At 39.1% G+C, this 24,322-nt stretch overlaps 1 protein-coding gene and 1 long non-coding RNA gene across 9 annotated transcripts in view; both read left to right on the forward strand.

Moving 5' to 3' along the window:
- Phkb (phosphorylase kinase regulatory subunit beta) overlaps positions 1–24,322 on the forward strand; it is a 174,183-nt gene that overhangs the window by 71,803 nt on the left and 78,058 nt on the right. For all 8 annotated transcript variants that reach the window (XM_075976785.1, XM_075976787.1, XM_075976790.1 and 5 more), the window contains 6 exons: positions 7,958–8,021; positions 12,232–12,327; positions 13,409–13,606; positions 16,936–16,993; positions 18,016–18,093; positions 20,408–20,566. In XM_075976785.1, the coding sequence (XP_075832900.1) occupies positions 7,958–8,021; positions 12,232–12,327; positions 13,409–13,606; positions 16,936–16,993; positions 18,016–18,093; positions 20,408–20,566 (653 nt within the window). The remainder of the gene's footprint in view (positions 1–7,957; positions 8,022–12,231; positions 12,328–13,408; positions 13,607–16,935; positions 16,994–18,015; positions 18,094–20,407; positions 20,567–24,322) is intronic.
- LOC142852231 (uncharacterized) lies at positions 20,726–21,069 on the forward strand. Its single transcript, XR_012910945.1, has 3 exons — positions 20,726–20,760; positions 20,891–20,953; positions 21,017–21,069. It is a non-coding gene; the product is annotated as an uncharacterized LOC142852231 (long non-coding RNA).

The raw sequence follows: 24,322 nt of genomic DNA on the forward strand, positions 1-24,322 counted from the left end.
TTCTAATAGTAATACATTATTACTTTTGTAAAGGGAAAGTTGTTCATTCCAACGAAGATTAGTTCATCAATTCTTAATTTTATGCTTTACGCTTTTGATGTGGTGTTTGATAGCTCTTTGATCCTGAAGATTTTCTCCACACACACACCCCCGACACATAAAGTTTCATAGTTTTACATTCATGATCTGTTTTCAGGTAATTTGCTATAAAGTGTGAAAATTGAGATTGGAAAAGTTTTTTTTTTATTTGCCTGTTTGGATATTGAACTCCATACACTGTCTTCATGTTTCACTCTTAAGAATAAAATGGGGCAGTATAGCTCAGTAGATCACTTACCTACCATGCTTAAGGCCTGGAGTTTGAACACTAGCGTGACAAAATAAATTCAATTAGTTAATTGATTGACATGAGCATACGCCTGGCAGGATGGCACAGCAAGTAAAAATGCTTCTCATGCAACCTGAAGGCCTCAGTTTACTCCCTGGAATCTCCAATACAAAGTTGTTCTTTTCCCACCACACATGTGCCATGGCACACAGTACATATGTCCACATGTATGTATACACATATACACATATAGATAATAATTTATTATCAATAACTTTTAAATGGACATGCATATCAGATCTATTGCTGAGTTGTGTGTCCGTCATCTACCAGTACCATGTGGACTTCAATACAATTATACAGTAGTATAATAAATTTTGAAATGGAATAGACTGCTTCCTTCACTTTATTTTTTGATTTTTGCAATTATTTTTATATTCTTCATATAAATACAGAGTAATCTTGTTTGTAACTACAAAAGTCTTGTTGGGATTTTGATGAGCTTTGACATCTTTTTTAATAGACTTCTCATACAGATAGTCAAGTCTTTTGGAAATTGAATATTAGCTGTGGGATTTCTTTAGATCAAATTTCATTTTTAGCTATTGAGAACTTTTCTTATGAACAGGCACTGCGTTTTTTCTAGATGCCTTTTTATCCATTGGTTGATATAACCATATGGCCATAGAGTGTTGATATGATAGATTACATCGAATGACCTTTTTATTATTAAACGAGGCTGTATCCCTGGAATAATTCCCACTTAGTTATAATGAAAGTTCATTTAATACCTTGTCGAATGTTGTTGAGGATTTTAATGGATATGTTCAGGAGAGGTATATAGGATATAGACTTTATTTTGTATCTTATGTATATCTTTTGGTGTCAAGGTAATGTTTTCTTCATAACATGAATTCTACATGGGAGAATTGTGTTCTATTATTCATTTTAAATATTTGGCATAAATCTAATGAAATCCTATAGTCCTCAAAATTTTGTCTTGACCTTTATTTCTCTAATTAAATTATAATTACATTACTTTATACCATCCAACACTCTTTGTATTATCCATTCTCCTTAAAATTTGTGGCCTCTTTTTCTTGAATTACTATTATTGCATATATAAATGGATATACACACACACACACACACACACACACACAAATACAATCTACTGGGTCTGTTCAGTGTTGCTTGTATGTAGCTTATTTTAGGACTGACTACTTGGTATAGTAACCATTTAGGGGCCCCTCCTCGGGGAAGGATAATTCTTCTCTCAGCACTTGTTAATTGCCTGTCATTCATTTAAGGTGGACTCTTAGGGTTTCCCCTGTGTTGACATGTTGGCTGGCATTGCCATTGTTCAGATTTTGTTTAAGCAGCCGTATTGTTGAAATTTCATGGGTGTACCTTTCCTGTCATATCTGTAGATTACAGACAACGGTAGGCTTCTTGGTCCTCTGGTTCTTATGATGTTTCTTCTCCTTTTTCCACAATGTTCCACGAGTCTTTGGTATAAGAGTTCTGTTGTAGATGTATTAACTGGGACTGGACACTCCATGGCCAGTTGCTGTTTGTATTTTGACTTTTTGTGGCATTCTGTCATGGTCTCCATCTGCTCGAAAAAGGAAGCTTCTCTGATGAAGGCTAAGACCTACACTATCTGTGGGTATAAGGGTACGCACGAGGAATGCTGTTCAGGAAGCAGCAGCCGCAGTAGGTTCTGCTCTCTTAAGACCCAGGACCTCACTAGGTTGGCTAGATATCTAATGGCTTTAAGTCCCATTAGATAATTGTTGGTTACTCCTGAAACATAAATGCCACCTTCAAGGACATCCTGCCCTGCTAATCATTGTTATGATTCATAGGGGTCAAGGCAGGACAGGACTATTGATTGCTTTCTTCTGTTGGCAGCTTGCATAGACCTTCTAATACTGTGAAAGCTAGTCCTCAAAAAGGAAGTTTTGGGGTCAGATCAAGCTTGAGTCCTCCAAGTCCTGTGTCCAAAGTTGGTGATGTCTTTAGCTACACGGTCCTACGCTCAATTTCTGGGAGGCAACCAAAGGCAACAGCAATAGCCTACATTGTTATTATTTGGGGGTTTTCTTGGATCCCCCTAGCAAACTCTAAAGGAGGTTTTTCATGATTGGTGCTGGGATTTTTGATAGTCTGTGGCTCTTGGGAGAAGCATTATTTTCCCAAATGACATAACCATAACTTCATTCATATATATATGTGTGTGTGTGTGTGTGTGTGTGTGTGTGTGTGTGTGTGTGTATACTTAAACATATTATATATTATTTTAGACTAATGTAAAATTCCCTGTGGTTATTTCAAACATCCTTAGTGTTATTTTTTTCCTCCTCCTTCCCATTGACTCTCCCTAACCTCCCATTATAAATTGCTTTCTTCTGTTGTGCATAGACCTCCTAATAATTTATTAATTTCCTATTGAGAAAAATAGTGGTAGTTTGTGTTTTCTTGCTTTTCTGGGGACTATGGAGTTTCTAAGTTGCAGATTTATGCATGTAGAGTATTTTTATTATCCATTTGATATCTGTAGTGTCTCTGGTGTTTGTTACTAGTCACTGTGTCTATCATTTTGGTTTTTTTGCTAGTCTTTCTAGATATTTGTCAATTTTAGTTAGTGATGCTTTTTTTAAAAACCAGCTCATTATTTCATAACTTTTCTGACTTTTTTTGGTCTTGAATTTCATTGATTTCTGTTCTTGATATCATTTGGGTTTGATTTGCTCTTTTTCTGGTGAAGGCTTAACTAAGGTAAAGGTTTAGATAATTGATTTGAATCTCTTCTAAATACATGCTATAAAATTTCTCTCCCAATTTTACTTTAGCTTTTCCATACATGTTTTGACATATGTTGGCTGTATCCATTGTTTCTTTTATTTCCTGGGGATGTTCTCTGTGAGCCCTGTGGCTATTGCAAGGGTGTGCCTTTTTAGACCTACTATGAGAGAACAGTCAGATTCTGTTATTTCTCTGCTACCAACTTCACTCATTCCACTGTTAACAGAGAACACAATATGACTTAAGTCATTTTTATTTTTGAGGCTTCCATTTATGGCCAGTGTATAGTCTGTGTTGGTGTATATTAGCATATACTTTTAAAAGATGTGTATTTGGGCTGGAGAGATGGCTCAGCGGTTAAGAGCATTGCCTGCTCTTCCAAAGGTCCTGAGTTCAATTCCCAGCAACGACATGGTGGCTCACAACCATCTGTAATGATGTCTGGTGCCCTCTTCTGGCCTACAGGCATACATGCAGACAGAATATTGTATACATAATAAGTAAATAAATAAATATTTTTTAAAAAAAGATGTGTATTTGGGGTCAATGCGATGATTTGGTGTGTGAAAAGTCTGCTTTGAAAGCCTCACAACCTGAATTTGATCTTTAAAACCCACATAAGGGTATGCAGAGAGAAACAACATGAGAAGTTGTCCTCTGGCCTCCACGCACACACCATGGTACACACACATTATATGTACATGCAAGCAACAACAATAAATAGAGTAGACTGAAATAACAAACTTTTAATTATTTGTGTGGTTTGCCTTATATAGATCATTCTAAAAGCCAATTCCCATTGGTAGTGACATTAAGTCCTCCTGTATCCCAGTTCCCAGTGGTAGCTGCAGTAATTCCTCCTGTATCCCAGTTTCCAGTGGTAGTGACATTAAGTCTTCCTGTATCCCAGTTCCCAGTGGTAGTGGCATTCAGTCCTCCTGTATCCATACTGATTCACCCCCTTGTTCTATCAGCTTGTTAAAGAAGATCATTGATGTCTCCAGTGTGACTGTCCTTTGATGGTTCTCTGTTCTGTCACTTTGACTTCGTGTACCTTGAAGTCCTGTGGTTGGTTCATATATATACTTAGCACTACTATGTCTTCTTGTTGCATCGATTCTTTTATCATATAATGTCTCTCTGATAATTTTCTTTGCTTTGAAGTTGTCTTCATCTATTATTATTGTATTCATACTGTTTTCTTTTGAATAGTGCTTACATGACGTATACCTTTTACTAATCATTTACTTTCTTTCTGCCTGTACTGTTATATTTGAAATGAGATTTTCACTGGCAGTATGTAGTTAAATTGTAGTTTAACTCTTCATTTTCTTTTAATTTATTTTTTAAAGATTTCTTATTTTCATTTATTTGTGTGTTTGTGTGCACATGTGTACAGATGCCCCCAGAGTCCAGAAGAGGGCATTAAATCCTCTAGAGCTGTAGTTCCATGCAGTTGGGAATCACTCGATGAGAGTGCTAGGAACTGATTAAGGGCCTCAGGATGAGCAGCAGCTGCTCTTAACTGCATGCCTCTCTACTAGGTCACTTCTGACACCATCTTAATAGGAAAGAAATGTTCACTTCTTTAATTTAATCATGGGGGTGGTGAGAGCCCAGAGTCTCTGCTGATACCAAGGTTGATTGGGAAGTGCTCTTACCATCCATCTTGAACCCTTGGCTTTCTCTCTTTACTTTCTTGGCATCACAGAAGCTGAGGATGTTGAGACTGAGCATGCATTGGACTGACTAGGGCACCATCATAGTTTTATCTCAGTGGGATGGCTATTATCTAAATGATTGCTGTTTCCTGGTCCTTGGTATCAAATAGAGAAACCTTTTTTATAGTTCTAGTGAGTGTGTGTGTGTGTGTGTGTGTGTGTGTGTGCAGTCCCTACCAGCCTGCAAGCACGGGAGATACCTGCCTCCAGGCTGTGCCCCCAACTTTGCCACTCACTGGACACTGTCCCTCCAAGATCCACCCTGCTACCCCATGCACCTGAACATCCTCCCAGTAACCAACACCTCTCCCCCCAGCAACCCCAGCAAACTACATAGGCACAGGTGGCAAACCACAACACTTGGAAAAACAGCAGACTACATAGGCACAGGTGCAAACCACAGTTGGAAGAACAAGCACAGGCATGGACCACACTAGTTGGAAGAAAAGAGTAAACACAGGTGTAAGAATACATTCAACAATTGAAAGAGCAATATAGCACCATCAGAACTCAGTAATCCTACAACAGCAAGACCTGAACATGCCAATGCAACTGAAACACAAGGAAATGAACTTAAAAATTACTTTATGAAGCTGATAGAGGCTCTTAAAGGGGAAAAGAAAAATTCCCTTAAAGAAGTCAAAGAAAAGACAAACAAAAAAATTGGAAGAAATCAATAAATCCATTAGAGAAAGCCAAGAAAAAACAAACAGGTGAAGGAAATGGTTCAAGACTTGAAAATTGAAATAGAAACAATAAAGAAAACACAAACCAAGGGAATTCTGGAAATAGAAAATCTGAGAACCCGAACAGGCACTACAGATGTAAGCATCACCAACAGAATATAAGAAATGGAAGGGAGAATCTCAGGTGTTGAAGATACGATAGAGGAAATAGATTTACGGGTCAAAATATTAAATTCAGTAAATTCATAACACAAAACATCCAGGAAATCTGGGACACCATGAAAACACCAAACCTAAGAATAATAGGGATAGAAGAAGGAGAAGAATCACAGCTTAAAGGTGCAGAAAACATATTCAAAAAATTCATAGAAGAAAACTTTCTCAACCTAAGGAAGGACATGCCTATAAAGGTACCAGAAGCACAGAACATCAAAGAACCTGGACCAAAAAAAAAAAGAGAGAGTTCTTTTGCCACATAATTGTGTGTGTGTGTGTGTGTGTGTGTGTGTGAGAGAGAGAGAGAGAGAGAGAGAGAGAGAGAGAGAGAGAGAGAGCGCATGTGTTTGTATGAACATATGCTGTGCCATGGGAAGTGGTGTGGGGGTCACAGCACAACTTTCCAGGGTACAGTCTCTCATGCATCTTGTTCCTGCCTCTGCTACTGCACTGCATACTCCAGGGTAGTTAGTCATGAGCCTTGTTTAGTTGGTATGTCTCTCTGCATTTTCAGTTTATCTGTAGCTGTCAGTCTATAAGGCAAAGAAGGAAACCCAGGGAAATTACTACATTGTTGTTTCTGAAGTTCTGAAGATTATGGCCTAGCTGCTTTCTTTGTCTTTTGAGCCTTAATATGTTTGTCTATTTGTAATGTCTGGGATTTTGTTATACGTAATGAGAACAAGGAATACCATTCCCATTTCACTCTCCCAACCACATCAATTTTAAAGTGTTTAATCACTTTTTGTCTTACAATAAATTGTTTGAGAACAGTTTATATGAATATCTATAAGTGCTGATATGGCAGTAATAAATAGCTTAGTGTGACAGTTCTAATTTATTCATTAATTTGTTCAGTTTTTAGTAGGTCCCAAAAGAGTCCGAGGCCTTAAAGTAGGAAGCATTGAGCTTGTTCAATGAACTTTTCCTAGGAGAGATGTGGGTAAACTACTGCTCACCATAGACAGGGCTCTAACCAATGAGCACTGCATCTGTGTTCAACTTGGTGAGCCAGTGACTTTACCGTACTTACAGGAGCAAGGTGCTGGGTAGTTATGGGAACATCCGTGACCACAGTAGCTGCATCACCAGAACACCCCACTCCAGCATGAATGACGGTGTCACAGTTGCATAGTTGGAGTGACTCTTCTGACCCCCACTTCAGTTCGCCTTCTACCCTCTGTACTTGGGCATCTCCACAAGCCACATGCATCTGACCAGAATTAGATATGCTGGGGCAGAGGGGAGCTAATCAGAAGAGGGCTGGGATTTCGGGTGAGGGTGTAATGCCCCTCCCCATCTCTTGTGTGTAGTCACACATGCTCTGATTAAGATAGCAACTGCCATGCTGTACCCTGAGGATGGGGTCCTGCAGCAGAGCCACACGCTCAGCCAATCATTCTGAAATTTGACATGATGTAAACACTTGGAGGGCTTTAAACATGATTTATTGGGACAGTCCTCCCCCCACCGGAGAGTGAAAACTGGCATTCCTAGCATGTTCCTCGCTGCTGCTATTTGGAGACTATATAGAGAAATACGGACTTGATGACAGTTTGTTGATTTTCAATGATGTGAGCTCTGTGTAAAACAAATACAGATGTGCGCGAAGTAAAGTAAACTGGACTTGAGAGCTTCAGTTCCACCAGAAACAGGCATGATCTGAGCAAGGATGAAAATCCACTCTTGTTGGAACACTTGTATAGAACGTTGTATTTTTAATGGAATGAGTCATTTTCAGTTATATGTAGCCTCTGAGAGGCCAAAGGAGTGGGACACTGAGGGAAATAGCACTCATTTTATTACAGAGAATATTGCCCAGAATGAGAGCTACGGTGATCGGTAATTCTGTGAACATAAAGTAATTCCGATTTTATTGGATCCTAGAAAGTGCATATTTGAGTGACTATGCCAAATTGCATTCTGTAATAGGTATATGACACACAAAATTCTGGTGTCTGGTGTAAGGCTCAGAATTGACATCCGAAGAGCCCGTTCCATTGATCTGAGGAATGTCCAGCTGGGCGGTGACTGCACGAGGCTCACCCCCAAGTTCACCATTCTATCTGGAGTTCATGAATGGAAAGAAAATTGCTCCATTTAGTGGTAGAATCTAAATCAAGGATAACCTCAAAACAGTTTTCAGGGGTGATTAGCATAAAAAATAAAATTAAAACAATGTCTTTCCTTCTCTGTAGCTCTGTTGGTTTAGCAAAAGCAGCCTTAGAAGCAATTAATGGATTTAACCTCTTTGGAAACCAGGTAAAAAAAAATAATTGATTAATTGCATGTTCATGTAATTTTACTGTCTGTTATCAAAGTCATTTCCTTAAAATTTATGACTATCTGAAATGTATGTGGCCGCCCATGCTTGAGCAGCTTTGCTTTGAAATAATTTGCCAATTAAGGTTTAACTTTCATTTGATGGTAGTGGTATTTTTTTATTTGTTTGTTTGTTTTTACATCCTGACTGCAGTTCCCCATTCCCCTCCTATCCACTCCTCCTCCCTTTTTCTTCAAAAAAGGGCAGCCTCCCACCCCCATCAACATCAACCAGTCATGGCATATCAAATTGCAGTGAGACCAGACACCTCCTCTCCTGTTAAGGCTGGACAAGGCAATCTGTTGGGAGAAAAGGGTCCCAAAGCAGGGAACAGTCAGAGACAGCCCCTGCACCCACTGTTAGGAGTCCCATAAGACCAAGTTACACAATTGTAACATACATGCAGAGGGTCCAGATCAGCCCCATGCTGGCTCCCTGGTTGTTGGTTCAGTCTCTGTGAGGGCCTGTGAGTCCAGTTTAGTTGATTCTGTGAGTTTTATTGTGATGTCCTTGACCCCAGGAACAGTGGGCTCTGCTAAAGTGATCAGAAAAGGAACCCTGATAAGGAAGTTAACAAATTGGGCTGAACCAAGACTCCTCTAGAGTTTCTCAAGGCTTCCTGGATTAAAGCAGAAGCGTTTAGTATAACAGCAATTTGGAAAGGTCAGACCTGCCTAGCTGCCAATGAGAAAATGAGTCAGGCTGAGTGTCCGGGCTGTAGTGATTGGCTTGGTTTTGGTCACGGTGTACCTCCCTTTGAAGAACCTGAGGCCATGATGCTGTTTCCCAGTGCCCCTCTTCTCCAGGCATGTCCACACCGTCCCTGTGACTGCTGTCCCTGCCTGATTAGCAAAGCTGAACTCTTTCTGAAACCTGCCTAAACAGGCATTTTGAGTCTTAGCTATAAATGTTCTGCCAATATTACTTCTGAATGTGGTTTTCAATCTTGTGTGCACATTAGAAACATTACAGGAATTCAAAAAGCAGTCATGACAGCTAGGCTCCCTCCTGACTTGGTATAAAAGAAGCTATAGCCGCCCTAGAGTTTTAATGCTCAGGAATTCTAAACTGCAGTCAAGAACATGGCTGTTTTTTTAACATAACACATAGTTAAGTGTTACTAAATGGGCTATTCATTTGTTATTGCAGGTAGAAATAGAAGCAAATTAGGTCTTTTTCCTTTAGCCACACAAGTAGTAATGGGAACAGATACAGAAAAAAGACAGTCATAAAAGCCTGTTAGGTGAGACAAAACCTAAAAGCAGCCAATTGACGTACCAAAGTGTACATGAAAAAGTGAAAAATGAAACAGAAACTATCAGATCAACAAGTATTTCAGTAGTCTCAGAAGTGTTTGTTCTGGTCATGAGGCCGAAGGGTAGAGGACAGCCTTCCATGCTGCTAAAGCTCGTGTCCATGGTGATGGTCAAGTTCAGTCATCTGTGTCTCTATTAGAACAAGCAATGGCAGATACTAACTTGAACAGAAAGATTGAGCTGTTAGTTGTAAGGAGGTTCTGGGTAGGGTCAACATAGCTACAGAGCTGTGGTTTTACAGAGCAGAGGCTAAAAAATCAATCTGGGGACTGGAGAGATGGCTCAGTGGTTAAGAGCTCTGCCAGGTTCTAATCCTTGCACCCATATGACAGCTTACAACCAACTATAACTCCAGTTCTAGGGGATTTGGCAACCCGTCTGGTTTCTGTGGGCAGCAGGCATACACATGAGGCACAAACATACATACAAGCAAAACACTAATACACATAAAATAAATATCAAGTGGCCAGAGTTAAGAGGGTCTCACAAGTAATTCCCATAACACGTCTTTTCCTTTTGTTGTGTTTATTTGTGGGAGGCAAGAGCCTGACAAATGCAGCTAGGTCAGAATCTGTAATTGGTGATGACAGATTGCTCATGTTCTGCAGATTCAAAACAGAGCACACATCTGCATCCCTTTGAAATGTGCGGGTGATAATTCTGTGAGGGCTTTCCTCAGTGACATGAAAGACTTGCTTCGAACTCTTGTATAGTTTGAGTTTTGTTTCCTCCCCTCCTGGAAATCTGGGCCATGATGCCTATAGTGTGATAGATATCCCCCCTCCCCCTTGATAGATATTTTTAAACAAATGTAGAGTTCACTGATATTCCATCTCAGTGTTAGGAAGTGTCACCTCATGAGATTATTTTTCCTTAGGCATGTGTCTTCAAGACTGGCAGATAAAAACTGGGACCACAACAAATTCTTGATGAGTTTAAATAACTAAGTTACTTATTTGTGGCCAGAAAATAGTAGTTTACTGTTTTATCACATAATAGAGAGATTTACCAAATTTGCTTTTTTTGTTTGAAATTATCCTTTCATAGATTATATATTTTAAAGGTCCTATTCCAGACAGACAGTTATTGGCCTACAGATACGTTAGCTCCTGTTGTTTCGTGTTTTCACAGACCCCTAACCCATTTACTTCCTTCTGTCTGCTTGCTGCTGCTTCTGCCAGAATTCAGGCTCCGGCTTTGATCCTCGGTTCTCCCCTGACCCAGGGACTTAGTGCCAGTTTCCCACCCAAGCCAGTTGTAGGGTTCTCATATAATCAACAATAATTGCAACTGGGTCAGTTGTGTGTTCTGGAGCAGTGTTCAAATATATTATTGCTTACATCACAGTGAATATGTTGTACTCTGATGGGAGCAGCTACTAGCAATGCTTTCTAAAGCCAGTAGGTACGTAGGGAGCCCAGGACTGTTCAGCTGCAGTATAGCTATTGAGGGGGCCTCACTCATCCTTTATCAAGTCATTACCAGAGTTAGAGACTTGTTGAAGATGGTGCTCTGAATGAGGAATCATTCTGGTTTACAAGGTAATGCTCACAGAGAACTCGAGTTAACAGGAAGCATATATAACTGGTGAGTCTGACACTCGGATTTCCTGGCTGGTCCTCCTAGGCTAGAAATTTCAGTCAGGTGAATTGAGTCCAGGTTTTGAAGTTTCAGAGTGTGTGAGTCTTTGATGTTGGGTAGAATTGGGATGAGATTTAGAATGTGATTTTAAAACAACCTAAAATATATGATGTCTGTTTTTTCTCATTTATTTTTTGAGTATTTTTTTTGTAATGGAAGCAGTCTTTCTAGTATCCTTTATTTGTTTTAAAAATATTCATCTTCCCATTAAAGTTACGTTCATTTATCCTGTGCTGTTGACTATGAAATGCACTAATGTCTAAATGGCAAAATTTTTCTTAAATGCTGCAGATCAATTGGCATTTTTTTATGTATGTCTTTTTATTCAAATTTCTTGCTCTTCAACATTTTTTTTAAGTGTAGGGAAATTATATAGCCTAATTGTTCATTAAATGGGTTTCTGTGGCAGACTGGATTTTCTCTCTTTGCTCTGTTGAGCCGGGGTTTGTCATCTTCAGTTGGACGGATAGCCCTAGCCACATATGATTTTTCATGAAGCCAGCCATGAGAAGTATGAAGAGGAGTTGCCAGTGTTGTTACTTGCAATTCTTCTATCATCACTTTGTACTGTAACATATTTTTATACATAATTCTGGATTGTTACCTAAACTTGTTTAGTTTGATAATATAATCAAAATTATATAGGTGTTCACAAGTCAGATTTATTTATCAAAGATATTTCTTGATTTATCTCATCATAGTAGCTAAACTGTTTCTTCATTAAAATGAATGTATTAGACAACTTATAAGAAAAGAGGAAAATATTAAAATAATATCTAATGATTATATTATTGTTTCGAGAAATTCAGGAAATGTTGAAAGCATACAAAAAGAAAATAAAGGGCAAGAGAGATGTCTAAGGAGCACTGGGTGTTCTTCCAGAGGACTCAAGTCCAATTCCCAGCAGTCATATAGATGTTCACACTGTCTGTAGCTCCAGTTCCAGGAGATCTGATGCCCTCTCCTGGCTTTCATGGGCACCAGGCAGTCATGTGGTGCACAGTAGATGCAGGCAAAGCATCTATTTATATGTAAAACATATTAATAATAATAATAATATTTTTATTTAATCTTTAATAATCTCTTACAGAGTTACATTCAGTGATAAAAAGTTTTTGAATTGTCTTTTCTCACAGAAAGAATGCCACATGGTTTATAATTCTCTGAAATGTGTTTCTTTCTCGATTTCCAGGGCTGTTCTTGGTCAGTTATATTTGTGGATCTCGACGCTCACAATCGCAACAGGCAGACGTTGTGCTCACTGCTACCCCGAGAATCACGCTCTCATGTGAGATGATGTGCCGCAGACTAGAATGAGTTCTCCTTTACAGTTCTTGTGCTGTTATCTGCCTGTCAAGAGCGCACACTACAGTGCTGAGTTCATGCAGGATAAGGCGATGCAGTGGAGACGTGTCTCCTTCTCTAGCCTCTGATGCTGGGCAGGAAGTGAACAGTTAGGCAGACCTGTCCAGTCCTTTGAGTCTTTTGTTAGACCACAGAAAAATAGACATTGTTTTTCTGTTTTTAACAAATGAATCATTTTTTTAATAATGGGATATAAAAAATTCCTTTTCAGCATGGCTCAGCAGCAGACCACGTTTGACTCTTTGTCTGATGAACATCTGTATGCTTCTTGTACCGACTGTATATTTTCCCAGGGATTGTTTATGGTTTTTGCCTTCAAAAACTACACCAAGTAGAATAGTTAACTGTTTTATATGAGTAATGCCAGATTGTAATGAATACAAAACCAATAAAGAAGTATTATCTGTTTATTTAATGATGTTCTATCCATTTAGCCTACCATTTAAATAGTCTTTGGCAACATTCTGATACATTTCCACATATTTTAGTGAACATAATTTTTGCCTTAAAAATTATGTTAGTGGTTTTTATGGGCAAGCATGTTTCCATTCAATAAACAAATTTCTGTAATATGAATCTAATTGCTTCTGTAATGTAAATTCTAATGGCTATTGATTTACTCAGTTGTTGGGCCTTTTGTTAGTTTTCTCCTTTTCGCTATTGTAGGCAAATTTCTGTACTAACTAAGTTGTGGTAATAAGTATTACATTTTTTACATTCTGTTTAGTTATAAGTTTTAAGTTACAGCCTAATATTGAAGATGGAAAATTCATTTTGTTAATGGATAAAGTGTTATCTGTTCTATCAGGCTTACAGAAACACATCATAGAAACTTCTATCTGTCTTAAGGTAGCTGTCACTTGATAAGGGTTTTGACTTTGATATGATTCTTCTTGTATCGTGTTGGTCACGTCACCGCAGACACTCACAGTCTCTTTATTTCTTATCTGCCTCTCTATTTATTTGTTTTTAAAACAGCAGTCTCTTTGTCTTAATGTCCCTAGAACACAGACGCTGCCCTGCTCCCATGCATTAGTTACCCTGCCTTTGCCTTGGACGATGAAGTTCTCTTCAGCCAGACACTTGATAAAGTGGTCAGAAAATTAAAAGGAAAATATGGATTTAAACGTTTCTTGAGAGATGGGTACAGAACATCACTAGAAGATCCCAACAGACGCTATTACAAACCAGCTGAAATTAAGGTACCACAAACTGGTCCATGCTAGCACATGCAAATGGTGGAAAGCATAGATCCAGGAGACTCACTTCTTGATTTAAGATCCTGCTCCATAATAAATAAACATTATTTATTTCTAAAAATAATATCACCTATACCATGAGCTTTTCTGGGGGTTGGATGATTTTATGTATGGATGCTTAGAATTGGGCTTGATCCATAGTAACTGCTCAAATAGTATTAATGCTTTTCACCACATGGGCCACATGGATTCATTGGTTAAATAATTCTTTTAGCATTTTCAGTCTTTTGCCTATTTCTCTTACATGGTTTTGTTTCTATCTGTGATCTGCTTTTATGTTATTAAGCAAATGATCTCATTAAAGCTATTACTCTGAGCCAGGCATTGTGTTTCGTGTGTAATGCCAGCACTTAGGGGCAGGGGCAGGCAATCTCTGTGAGTTTTAGATCAATCTGGTCTACATAGTGGGTTCCAGGCCAGCTAGGGCTACAGAGAGAGACACTCTCACAAAACAAAACAGCTTGTACTCCTCCACCTACTCCTCCACCTGCGGGTTACAGCTAGAGGAAGCCACAGCCTGAGTGCATGCCATCCCAAATCCAGGATCCCTATGCTGACTCAGTTTTGTAACTGCTTGCAATTCTTGTCATTTCTGCTGTGTGATCCTATAGAACAGCCCCTATTAAAAAGCAAACCAACCTTGGACACCGGTTCTCAGTTCTTTGCCTTATTCCTGCTGCTAACCCCTTGTCTCTGTGTGGCAGCCTCCACTGCATCTTTCCCCTCATCAGTGCTTACCCTCTGTGTCTTACCTCACAGAAGATGTCATCACTCTTTCTTGAGACATTACATATGGAGAAATATTACATAGATCCAGACACATACACATATATTTCTTTGTGTATGTACACCTTGTTTTTGTTTTTTTTTTTACTCATTTTCTTGGGAAGCCCACTGAGCATTTTCTTCACTGATAGGACATATGACTCTGTTCCTCATCTTTCCCACTTCTACCTTCCCTCCCTTTTGGTTCTCCCAACTTAATTTTTCCTTTGGCATAAACGTATTAATGCCTATAACTAAAGATACAACTAAACCTCCCTCAGTGCTTATTCTTGTCCATCTTCTGTCTTCTGTCTATAACCGTCACCCTGAAAAGCGTGATTTGTGTTTTGTGTGTAGACCTAGTGTATTAGTTATTTTACTGGGTTACAGGACTGGAGACAGAAACAATTTATGTGGTAAAAGAGTAATTCTGGCTCCTAGTCCAAGGGATACAGTCCACCAAGGCAGGAAGGCGTGTCTCATGGCTCTGGCAGCATGAACTATGTGCTTCTTGGGCAGTCGAGCTGAAGCAAAGCCTCTGAATTATAACTCCCAACGCCTACCTTCAGTGCCTTGCTCTGTCAGCTGTCAATCCAGCCTTACCTCTAAAAGTTCTCACAAGCTTTCAAAACAGCCACCCTGACTTGGGACACTGTGATTGCCTCCTCCCAGCTCTTGACTGATTTCAGGCAGTTTCAGTGGCTGGGTCAGAGTCATTATTGCTTCTCTCACCTTGTTTTCCTGAACATCTTGGTGTCTGTATTTATTAACTCTGTTCTCTCTTTTGGAGTATCTGGTTGCTATGGCCACGTCTTCCCCTCCATCCCTACTCCCCTTGTCAGTTTCCATCTTCTACTTTTGTGATCCACTGTCATTGTGCTTTTCTTCCTACCAAGCTCTCACGGCTATTGTTGCTAATGATGTGCTCTATCCCTGACTCATAGTGTGCCTAGGGTGCCCTGCGCACATGTGCACCTGCTGCTTAGACACACATCTTCACGTAGGTGGCCTACACGCTGCCTCCATTTAGGCCCATATCTGAGTCACTCTAGGTTTCTTCTCGTCACTTAACCACATTTTAAAAAATTAATCATTTTACTGACTGGGCGTGTCTGTGCACACACGCGCACACATGCATGCCCATATGTGTGAGTATGCTACAGTGAGCATATGGAGATCAGAGGACAGCTTCCACCATGTGGACTCTGGGGATGGAAGTAAAGCCCTTGGGCTTGACAGCAAGTGTCAATCTCTCTCGCTGAACCATCTTGCTAGCCCCAACCATTTAACCAATTTTATCATTCACAAAATGTGACTGAGTTAGCCTCTTCAGAAATCCTAATATTTATTTCCCCCTTCTTCAGTCTTACTCCTTGACTTAAGCTGGTAGTTCATAACCTTGAACACTTTTGTTACCAAACTAGACTGAACAGGATCTATAGATTTTTTTTGTTATTATTGCTTGAGTTGGCATCAGATTAGTGGAGGCTGAGAATGATGCAAACTAGCCCATGTCGCACATGAGTGATTTGCCCGAAATGTCCATAGTACTAAAGTTGAGACACGTAGTTCTGGTGTCACCTTTTCTCTTTGAATTGTTCTTATGGCTTTGAGTTGATTTCCATATTTCTTATTCCTCCACTCCTAAGTACTGCCAGCTGCCCAGCCTGGAAATAAATGTAACAAAGACTTTGACCCTTCTCAGTGTTCATGACTACCTCCAAATCGCAGTGCGAGTCCTGATTTGACTTCCTGCCCATCCGCTGGGCTTCCACTTTTACTGCTTATGCCTTTGTATTCTAGAATTAATGAATCGTGATTGCTTCTTTAACATGTTTTATGATTCTGCAAGTCTAGTTTCAGCTGTTTGCTCTGTGCATTACATTTTAGCTGGTTTCTTGCCATCTAACTCTTCTCCGCACTCAAGATAGACCCAGATGTTTTTCAGGCTATGTTTGCTAATGTATGTGTATGGTCAGTGTATGCTGAACTGTGCTTATTTATTCATTTGCCAGTCTTCCCACTATGCTGGGCGCCTCTGCAGGCATAGTGTCTAACTTTTGTCTCCAGGGCTCTATCTAATTCAGCTGTTTTCAACCTGTGGGTCATGACCCCTTTGGGGCTTGCATATCAGATATCCCTCATATAAGATATTTACATTACAATTAATAACAGTAGCAAAATTGCAGTTATGAAGTAGCAATGAAATAATTTCATAGTTGGGGTCACCCCAGCATGAAGAACTGTATTACAGGGTCATGGAATTAGGAAGGTTGAGAAACACAGTCTAATGCTGGCTGTTAGTGAGTAGTTAGTATATGTTTATTTAATGACTCTTCTTTAGTGAGTTCAACAAATGAACTTTTGAATAAGAGTTCTGAAAAAATTTTAAAGAATGGTTGTTCTCAATTTGAATTTATTGCTATAAATAAGTTTCTTACATATAACTTAAAATGGGTTGCTCTGGTTTGCTAATGGAAGTCTTAATGTTTTATTTTCTCTTTTAGCTCTTTGATGGTATTGAATGTGAATTTCCCATATTTTTTCTTTACATGATGATTGATGGTAAGTGACCTTTATCCTGAAGTTTAAGATGTAGAATGCACGTGTCTTAAAGAATAGCTGAGCCCTGGGCAGATGGCTCAGCTGGTAAAGTGCTTGCCGTGTAGGCATGAGGGCTTGAGTCGGATCTCTGGCATCTGCCTGAAAAGCGCGTGGCTGTAATTTCAGCGCTGGGAGGCAGAGATAGGTGGATCCTTGAAGCCGTTGGCCAACCAGCTTAACCAAACGGGGGAGCCCCAGGTTCAGTTCAAGTACCATCTCATAGAATTGGAGTGGGATTAAGAAAGACATCCAGAGCCAATCTCTGGCTTCCACACACATGCGTGTTCACCTGTATGTACTCATGAACATGCACATAAGCCACATTCAAACATCAAAGTGAAAATAATAAAATCTTAAAAGAACAGCTGAAGTGAGTGATTCCTTACATTTAGTAATAGATTAGACTTAAGCAATGGTAACTCTGCCTTTTATGTTGTTCTGCTTTCTGAGTCAATGTCAGATCTAATTTCTGTCTGTTTCTCTGTGTGTGTATGAAGTATTTGTATGATGTATGTATGCATGATGTGTGTGCATGCATTCATGTGAGTGCAGGTGCACACATGCCTGGAAGTCAGGACAACCTTAGATTTTATTTTAGTCCTTGCCTTCCACATGTTTAAAGAACTTTCAAAATCACTTTGAAGTCTTTAATGTTGATGCCAGTATCTTGCTCACACTTATAAAGAAAAGCGTATTGTAGAAGTCATGAATACTATGATCATAATATTGAATATCTATAACATTTATGCTTAAGCATAGTGAAATTTCAGTTAATTCAATATTTAATTCTAAATGCTAACATGACTTTCTGAAATCAGTTTCTATAAAAAGTCATACCTATTTACATTTCTCTTCAATTTTATGTTTCATTTATATAAAATTCGGCATAATCATTTTAAAAGGACTTAGAAGTTTTTATAAGTCATAGTGTTTCTATGCTTATTGAACATGGCTAGTCTTAGATTTTGTAATTTCTGTTTTAGGTGTTTTTAGAGGTAATCTTCAACAAGTCAAGGAATATCAGGACCTTTTGACTCCTTTGCTTCATCAGACCACAGAAGGTATGGTTCCTTTATCACAAATTCTTTCTACCAGCATGCCCTTGTTCATGTAAAATGTGTGCATCAGTCCTTTATAAAACACAAATATATATATATATATATATATTCAATATAACATATATATATATATATTGAAAAATAAATGAGACCTCAACTGAAATTAGAATAATCTCTTAATTTAGTTTAAAAGTTTATTATGCATGACAGGGATGGACATGAATGTAGGTGGTCATGGCTCTGGTGATGCTAAGGTAGTTTGCACACAGACAGAATTGTGTGATTTCTTGATATAGCTCCTTTGTTCTGTGTAGTGTTGCATACTATAAAGCGCCAGATTTTATCCAAGTCATCAAAAATGGTATGGCTGGGTGAGTGTTACCCTTAAGCCCCAGGCCTTAGGACGGCTGCCTACAAAGACTGCTTTCGCCTGAAGGCAGGAGACTCTACTATGGAGACACATCTGGGATTTTAGCATTAAGTTTTGAGTGATTGCCCTTGTACCAATATGCCGTTCTTTGCAGATAGATTCAATGTTTTAGAAATAATCAAAATGCCAAATCTTGGAGGTAAGGATATATTCATTTCAATCAAATACCAGAAGGAAAAAGAAGCTTAATTGGAAACTTCTCAAAGGAACTCATGGGCAGTATTCTGGATACCTTTGGTTTGGAAATATTAATAGAATTATAGTCTTATGAGAATAGCTTTAAAAATTTGTATGTGGGTCAACATGTTTGGAATTTTGATGTGCTAGTCAAAACAAATCCATAGTCTTTTGGACATAAAGCATGGAGTGTCATTCACAGCACTGGGGCTCATCCCTGTTGTACATGGAGTTGTGAGCCAGTGAAGGGGAAGAAGGTTCCAGGAATACCTGAATAAAGTACTGCTTATTTTGTTTTACCCTTTCAATGCTTATAATGTTAAAAGTTGTGAAATGTTTATGAATGATTTTTTTTTTGGTATTTCAATACAGGGTTTCTCTGTGTAGCTCTGGCCATCCTAGACCTGGCTGGCCTCCAATTCAGAGATCCACCTGTATCTACTTCCCTAGTGCTGGGATGAACCACCACCACCACACAGCAAACATTTTTAAATTAAAAATAAATGCTAATTTTTAAAAAGGAGTTTTTTTCAATATCCACTTGTTTTCAATATTTCCTTGTCTTCTTTGAAAAACAGTGCAATAGTGGAATATTTGAAATTTCCACAATCAGGTCTTGTAGTGTTCAGGAAGGGATCATTGACACATGGTCTAACATACTCTGCTTTTTGGCTTCATGTTCAGAGCGATGTTCACAGTCTTCCCCACAGCTCTTAACTGCTTTTCCTGATTTTAGACACATTTGTCACTATCAATTGATGGATGAAGAAGACAGCAGAATTTCAAGGCTATTGTTTAATTTTATTACAAAAATTAAGTTTAGTGTAGACTGCTGTTACAAAATATCATCTGCTGCACCCTACAAGGAACATATCCTTTAAATAATAGTTTTATTTGCTGAGGGATGTATCTTTTACAGATATGTTTTAATAAAAGGTTGGGGTTTTTTTTTTTCCTTCAGGGACACTGAATGGTAGAAGACAGGCTTAATGTTTATTTTCTATTTTTTATTTTATTTTTATTTTTTTTTTTTAATTTTTGAGACAGGGTTTCTCCGTAGCTTTTGGTTCCTGTCCTGGAACTAGCTCTTGTAGACCAGGCTGGCCTCGAACTCACAGAGATCCGCCTGCCTCTGCCTCCCAAGTGGTGGCACACGCCTTTAATCCCAGGCTTAATATTTAAGTAGGGGTTTATTTGCACTAACTAATGGCTCAGAAGTGGAATTTAACTAAAGAGTAAATAGTATCTCATTTATAATGCTTCTTAGACTGACTTCATTTAATATAACTTCTCTTATTGCTCTGAATACACATATATATCAGTGATATTCACATATATGCACATGTGCATATGTATACATATATTATACATACATATACATATACACATATGTCTGTATATATTGACTTAAAAGTGTTTGCTGTTAAAGGAGATACACATACGTCGCTGTCTAAAGCCTAATATACTCTTGGATTAGTTCTAAAGTCAAGAAACCTTCCCCCCATGGATTTCCCTAGCAATATCTGAAACGACCAGAATGTTAGACTTCTCTGTAGCTCATTAAATCTGCCCCTGTACAACCCGTCGCTGTCCCTGCTGTTCTGTTCACACAGTTTCTTCAAAGGGAAATTTGGGGAGAACACTGTTTTGTTGTATTCTAACATGCTTGCTTCTAAACTAAATTAAATTTTATTTTATTTTACTCTATAGGATATCCTGTAGTACCAAAGTACTATTACGTGCCTGCTGACTTTGTAGAATATGAAAAGAGAAACCCTGGTAGTCAGAAACGGTTTCCTAGTAATTGTGGCCGTGACGGGAAATTGTTTCTTTGGGGACAAGCTCTTTATATCATTGCGAAACTCCTCGGTAAGTGGAGCCGATTGGGAGCCTATTTTCTTTCCCTGTTATCAGGTTGTTAGCAATAAATATAGCTTGGGCGATGTTCTTCCTTTGGATGAAATTGGATTTGGGTGGATTTTGCCCTGTTAGTTCTTTGGTGAGTCTCTAGACTGTAAAGGTGAGGATGGTGTCCAACAGCTCCTGAAAGAAAGGTGCAGAAGGTGCGGATGCACTGTGGCTGTGTGTGACGGTCTCTGCGTCCAGCCTGGAGCTTGTAGCAGTAGGTGCGTGCGAGTGCACTGTGGTTGTGTGTGACGGTCTCTGCATCCAGCCTGGAGCTTGTAGCAGTAGGTGCGGATGCACTGTGGCTGTGTGTGACGGTCTCTGCATCCAGCCTGGAGCTTGTAGCAGAAGGTGCGGGTGCACTGTGGCTGTGTGTGACGGTCTCTGCGTCCAGCCTGGAGCTTGTAGCAGAAGGCTGTGAAAACTTTGAGTTGGTTTTGTATAAGATGAGAACGTTTCTGACTTACTCTAACCAGCATTGTTGAGCATTGCTGTAGTAAACTACTTGGTCATCTTTGAAAGTTGTCTTTTTTTTTTCTAGTAAATATATGTTCGTAATTTTCTTTCCTACTAGTGGCTTAGTAAAACTATAATTATTTAAAATTTTTTTTAGCTATTTCTAAAACTGAAAAAGAATATCTATGAGAAAATTTGGCAAAAACAAAAGACTTACTCTGTTTTTCCCATCCCATACTTCTGAAACATCTCTAGTAATACTGGCACTTTACCAAAACGGTTGAGATTTAGAGTCAGGATCCATGTATGACAGATTATGAAGCAAGCAAGCTAAAAAAAAAAAAAAGCTTCTCACTGTATGATATACTATTGCCTTTGTTGTTTGAGAATGTGCTGGAAAAATGAGCATCTTTGGCTTGTTTTCATCATCAGTGAGGAAAGAAGATATTGGAGGCCTGATTCCCAAGGCTGAGTTTGAGCTTTTCACACGCATTGCCCAAAAGCACATAAACCAGGCAGAGAAATCAAGCCGATGCTCCTTTCGGTTTGTTTGTTTCTGTGTCTGTTTTCTCAGTCCTGCTGTAAATTTAACCCTAATTAAGAGCATGTAGTTTTCCTTTTTTAAAGAGGTAAAGGAATTCGTTTTGTCTCAGCAACTGTTGATACAGGTGCTGCTTCCAGGCTCACAGAAAAGATACAAAGACTATTGTGGCTAGAAAGTCAATGTCCATCTCATCCTTTTGAATGGAAAGGTTTTTGAGACTCAAAACCAAATTAAACACGTTTTAGCTGAGGGGCAGCTAGGTGAGGTATGGATGTAAAGGACATGATGAAATGTTTCTGTGACCCTGGGTCTGAAAACTGACCGGGACCTTGAAACCATAAACCCTTTTCTTCCTGGTGTTTGGTAAATTTCCAGCTTGGAGTTGCTGCAGCTGGACAGAGTGCTAGCCTAGAGAAGCCCTGGGATAAGCTGACGGATGAGGAAACTGCACTCTCCACAGCAAACTGACCTTTAAAGTCAGGATTTCAGAACATTCTCTCTCTGCAGAAAAGCGCTGCCGTTCTCACTGCAAACCTAAGTGTCAGATGTGTGCAGGTCTTTAATGCAGGTCGCTTTTTCCTGTGAGCAGGAATGTATAAGTTCTGTTTCCACTTCTATTTCATGGCCCAAATGAGCAAGAATACTTCTGAACTGTCCTAAAAAGATGGCCGTCTCTTCCTACCTCCTGAAGTTCTGAAGGCGTTAGAGAGCGTGCAGAAGGATGTTACATGAGATCATGTACTGATTTCCATCTGCGAGAAGGAAATCCGTGTTGTAACCCGCCACGTTGGCCTACCGCATCATCTGAGCATGCGTGCTAGTTCCAATCAGCATTTAGGAGGCTGGGTAATTTCACCGCCACTCTGAATTCTTGAGCATTTCATAACCCTTCAAATGTCCATGGGTGTGCATTAAGGTTCTAGACATAGTATTTCCTAACAAAGTTGTATTTAATCATTAAAGGAACCTCAGTTTGATATCCCCACAATGAAAATAAAAGGACAGTTAACTGGAGTTAGTGTTTTTACGTGTGAATCATGTACAAGTGAATGCAAAGGGATCTTTAGAAATACTTGGATGTTCACTAATTTGGGTCAGCTTTTACCCTGCTGAATCTAGTGAGGATGCTATGCTGTGTGCATGCCTACATCAATTTTATGCAACAAAACTGTCTTATTCTTGTGATGAAGAAAGATACTATGTATAGTTTTCTTAATACCCACTGTTTTCAGAAAATGAGTCATTTTTACAGTGTATCCTTTTTCTTCGAAAATGAACTTCTAGAAAATCAGTTTCTATTTAATAAGTAAATTATAAATGTTTATTTTAAATCACATGATGTATTTTAAGACCTATTTGACTGTTCTTAAACCCATCATCTGTAATGCTTTCAACTCTTATTTAACTTGAAAACTTGCCAACCACAAAATTGGTCTGTAGAACACAGAGTACCTTTTTGATGTTTTCACAGAAATAAATAAGCCTAAAATTGTGATCTTTGAGCTAAAATATTTTTGTGGGAGTACAAAAGGTAGCTCTAGTCAAACTCCTTTTAAAAGTAGCAGCAAATGATATAATGGGTTTCTGTATGGCTTTTTCATACTTCCTTAGTTTCAGTCAAACCTACCCTTATATTTTTTATTCATTGGCAGTTTCACACAGTATACAATGCATTTTTGATCACATTCGCCCCGTTACCTTCTAGTTTCCCTACCACGCTGTCTAGAGCCCTTTTTCCCAGCAAGTCCGCCTACTTATATTACTCTGTTTCTATGACCCAGGGAGTTTGGTGAGAGTTCTTGGCATGAGCTCATTTCCAGATGCATAGGCAACTTAGCAGTGCTTATATCACTGAAGAAAAATGACTGCCCCTCCCCTGTGGCCAGTAGTTGCCAATAGCCGAGAACTCGCTATATAGATCAGGCAGGCCACGAGCTCAAAGATCTTGCCTCTGCCTCGAGTGCTGGGTTAAAGGTTTATGCTGCCATGTCCAGCTCCGAATTAGTTTTTAATCAAAGTGTAGTATTATGAGATCATGTCCAGCCACCTTCACACAAAGAAGAAAGTCTTTGGGACTCAGACTGCAGCACTAGCCATTTGAATAAAAGCCCACACTTTCATGTCCTCCTCTAGAGAAGCTGAATCGAAAATAACTAATATCTCCATCGACACAGAAGACTACCAAAGGTGTGACACAGCTTTAACCAACTTTTGGTTTTTCTAGCATGGCTGTTTGATTAGCAAACTGCAGATTTCCACCCCATCACCGTCTTGCCAAATCATCTATATTAATTTTTCTATCATCAGGGACTGTCATCACCCAATAGCTTTTATTTTTGTCTTTAAGAAATAAGTTCTTACTGTGTGCTCCTTTCACGTGTTGACTATGTGGTATCGTTCCTTCAGTTGTAAACACCTTGGGGTGCCCCATGACCTCATTGCAGACGGCAAGGCGACTGCACCTCTGTTCTAACACTGCCTGAAGTTTTGTGTCTGCCTTCCTTTCACCACACGGGCTGCCTGAAGAATACCCCCAGTCATGACCAAAATTTATACCACTTGTCACGAGTTCTGTCCTCTATTTAGATAATTAGGCCTTAGATTAAATCCGCAGGCCATTATTACCCCGGTGTAGTCATGCCTGTACTGTACTAAATATCTCATGCCTGGCAGGTTGCTAGTATAAAACACAGTAGCACTGGGTAAGGCTGCCGATGACT

The sequence above is a fragment of the Microtus pennsylvanicus genome, chromosome 6 (genome assembly GCF_037038515.1).
Source record: "Microtus pennsylvanicus isolate mMicPen1 chromosome 6, mMicPen1.hap1, whole genome shotgun sequence".
NCBI lineage: Eukaryota > Metazoa > Chordata > Mammalia > Rodentia > Cricetidae > Microtus > Microtus pennsylvanicus.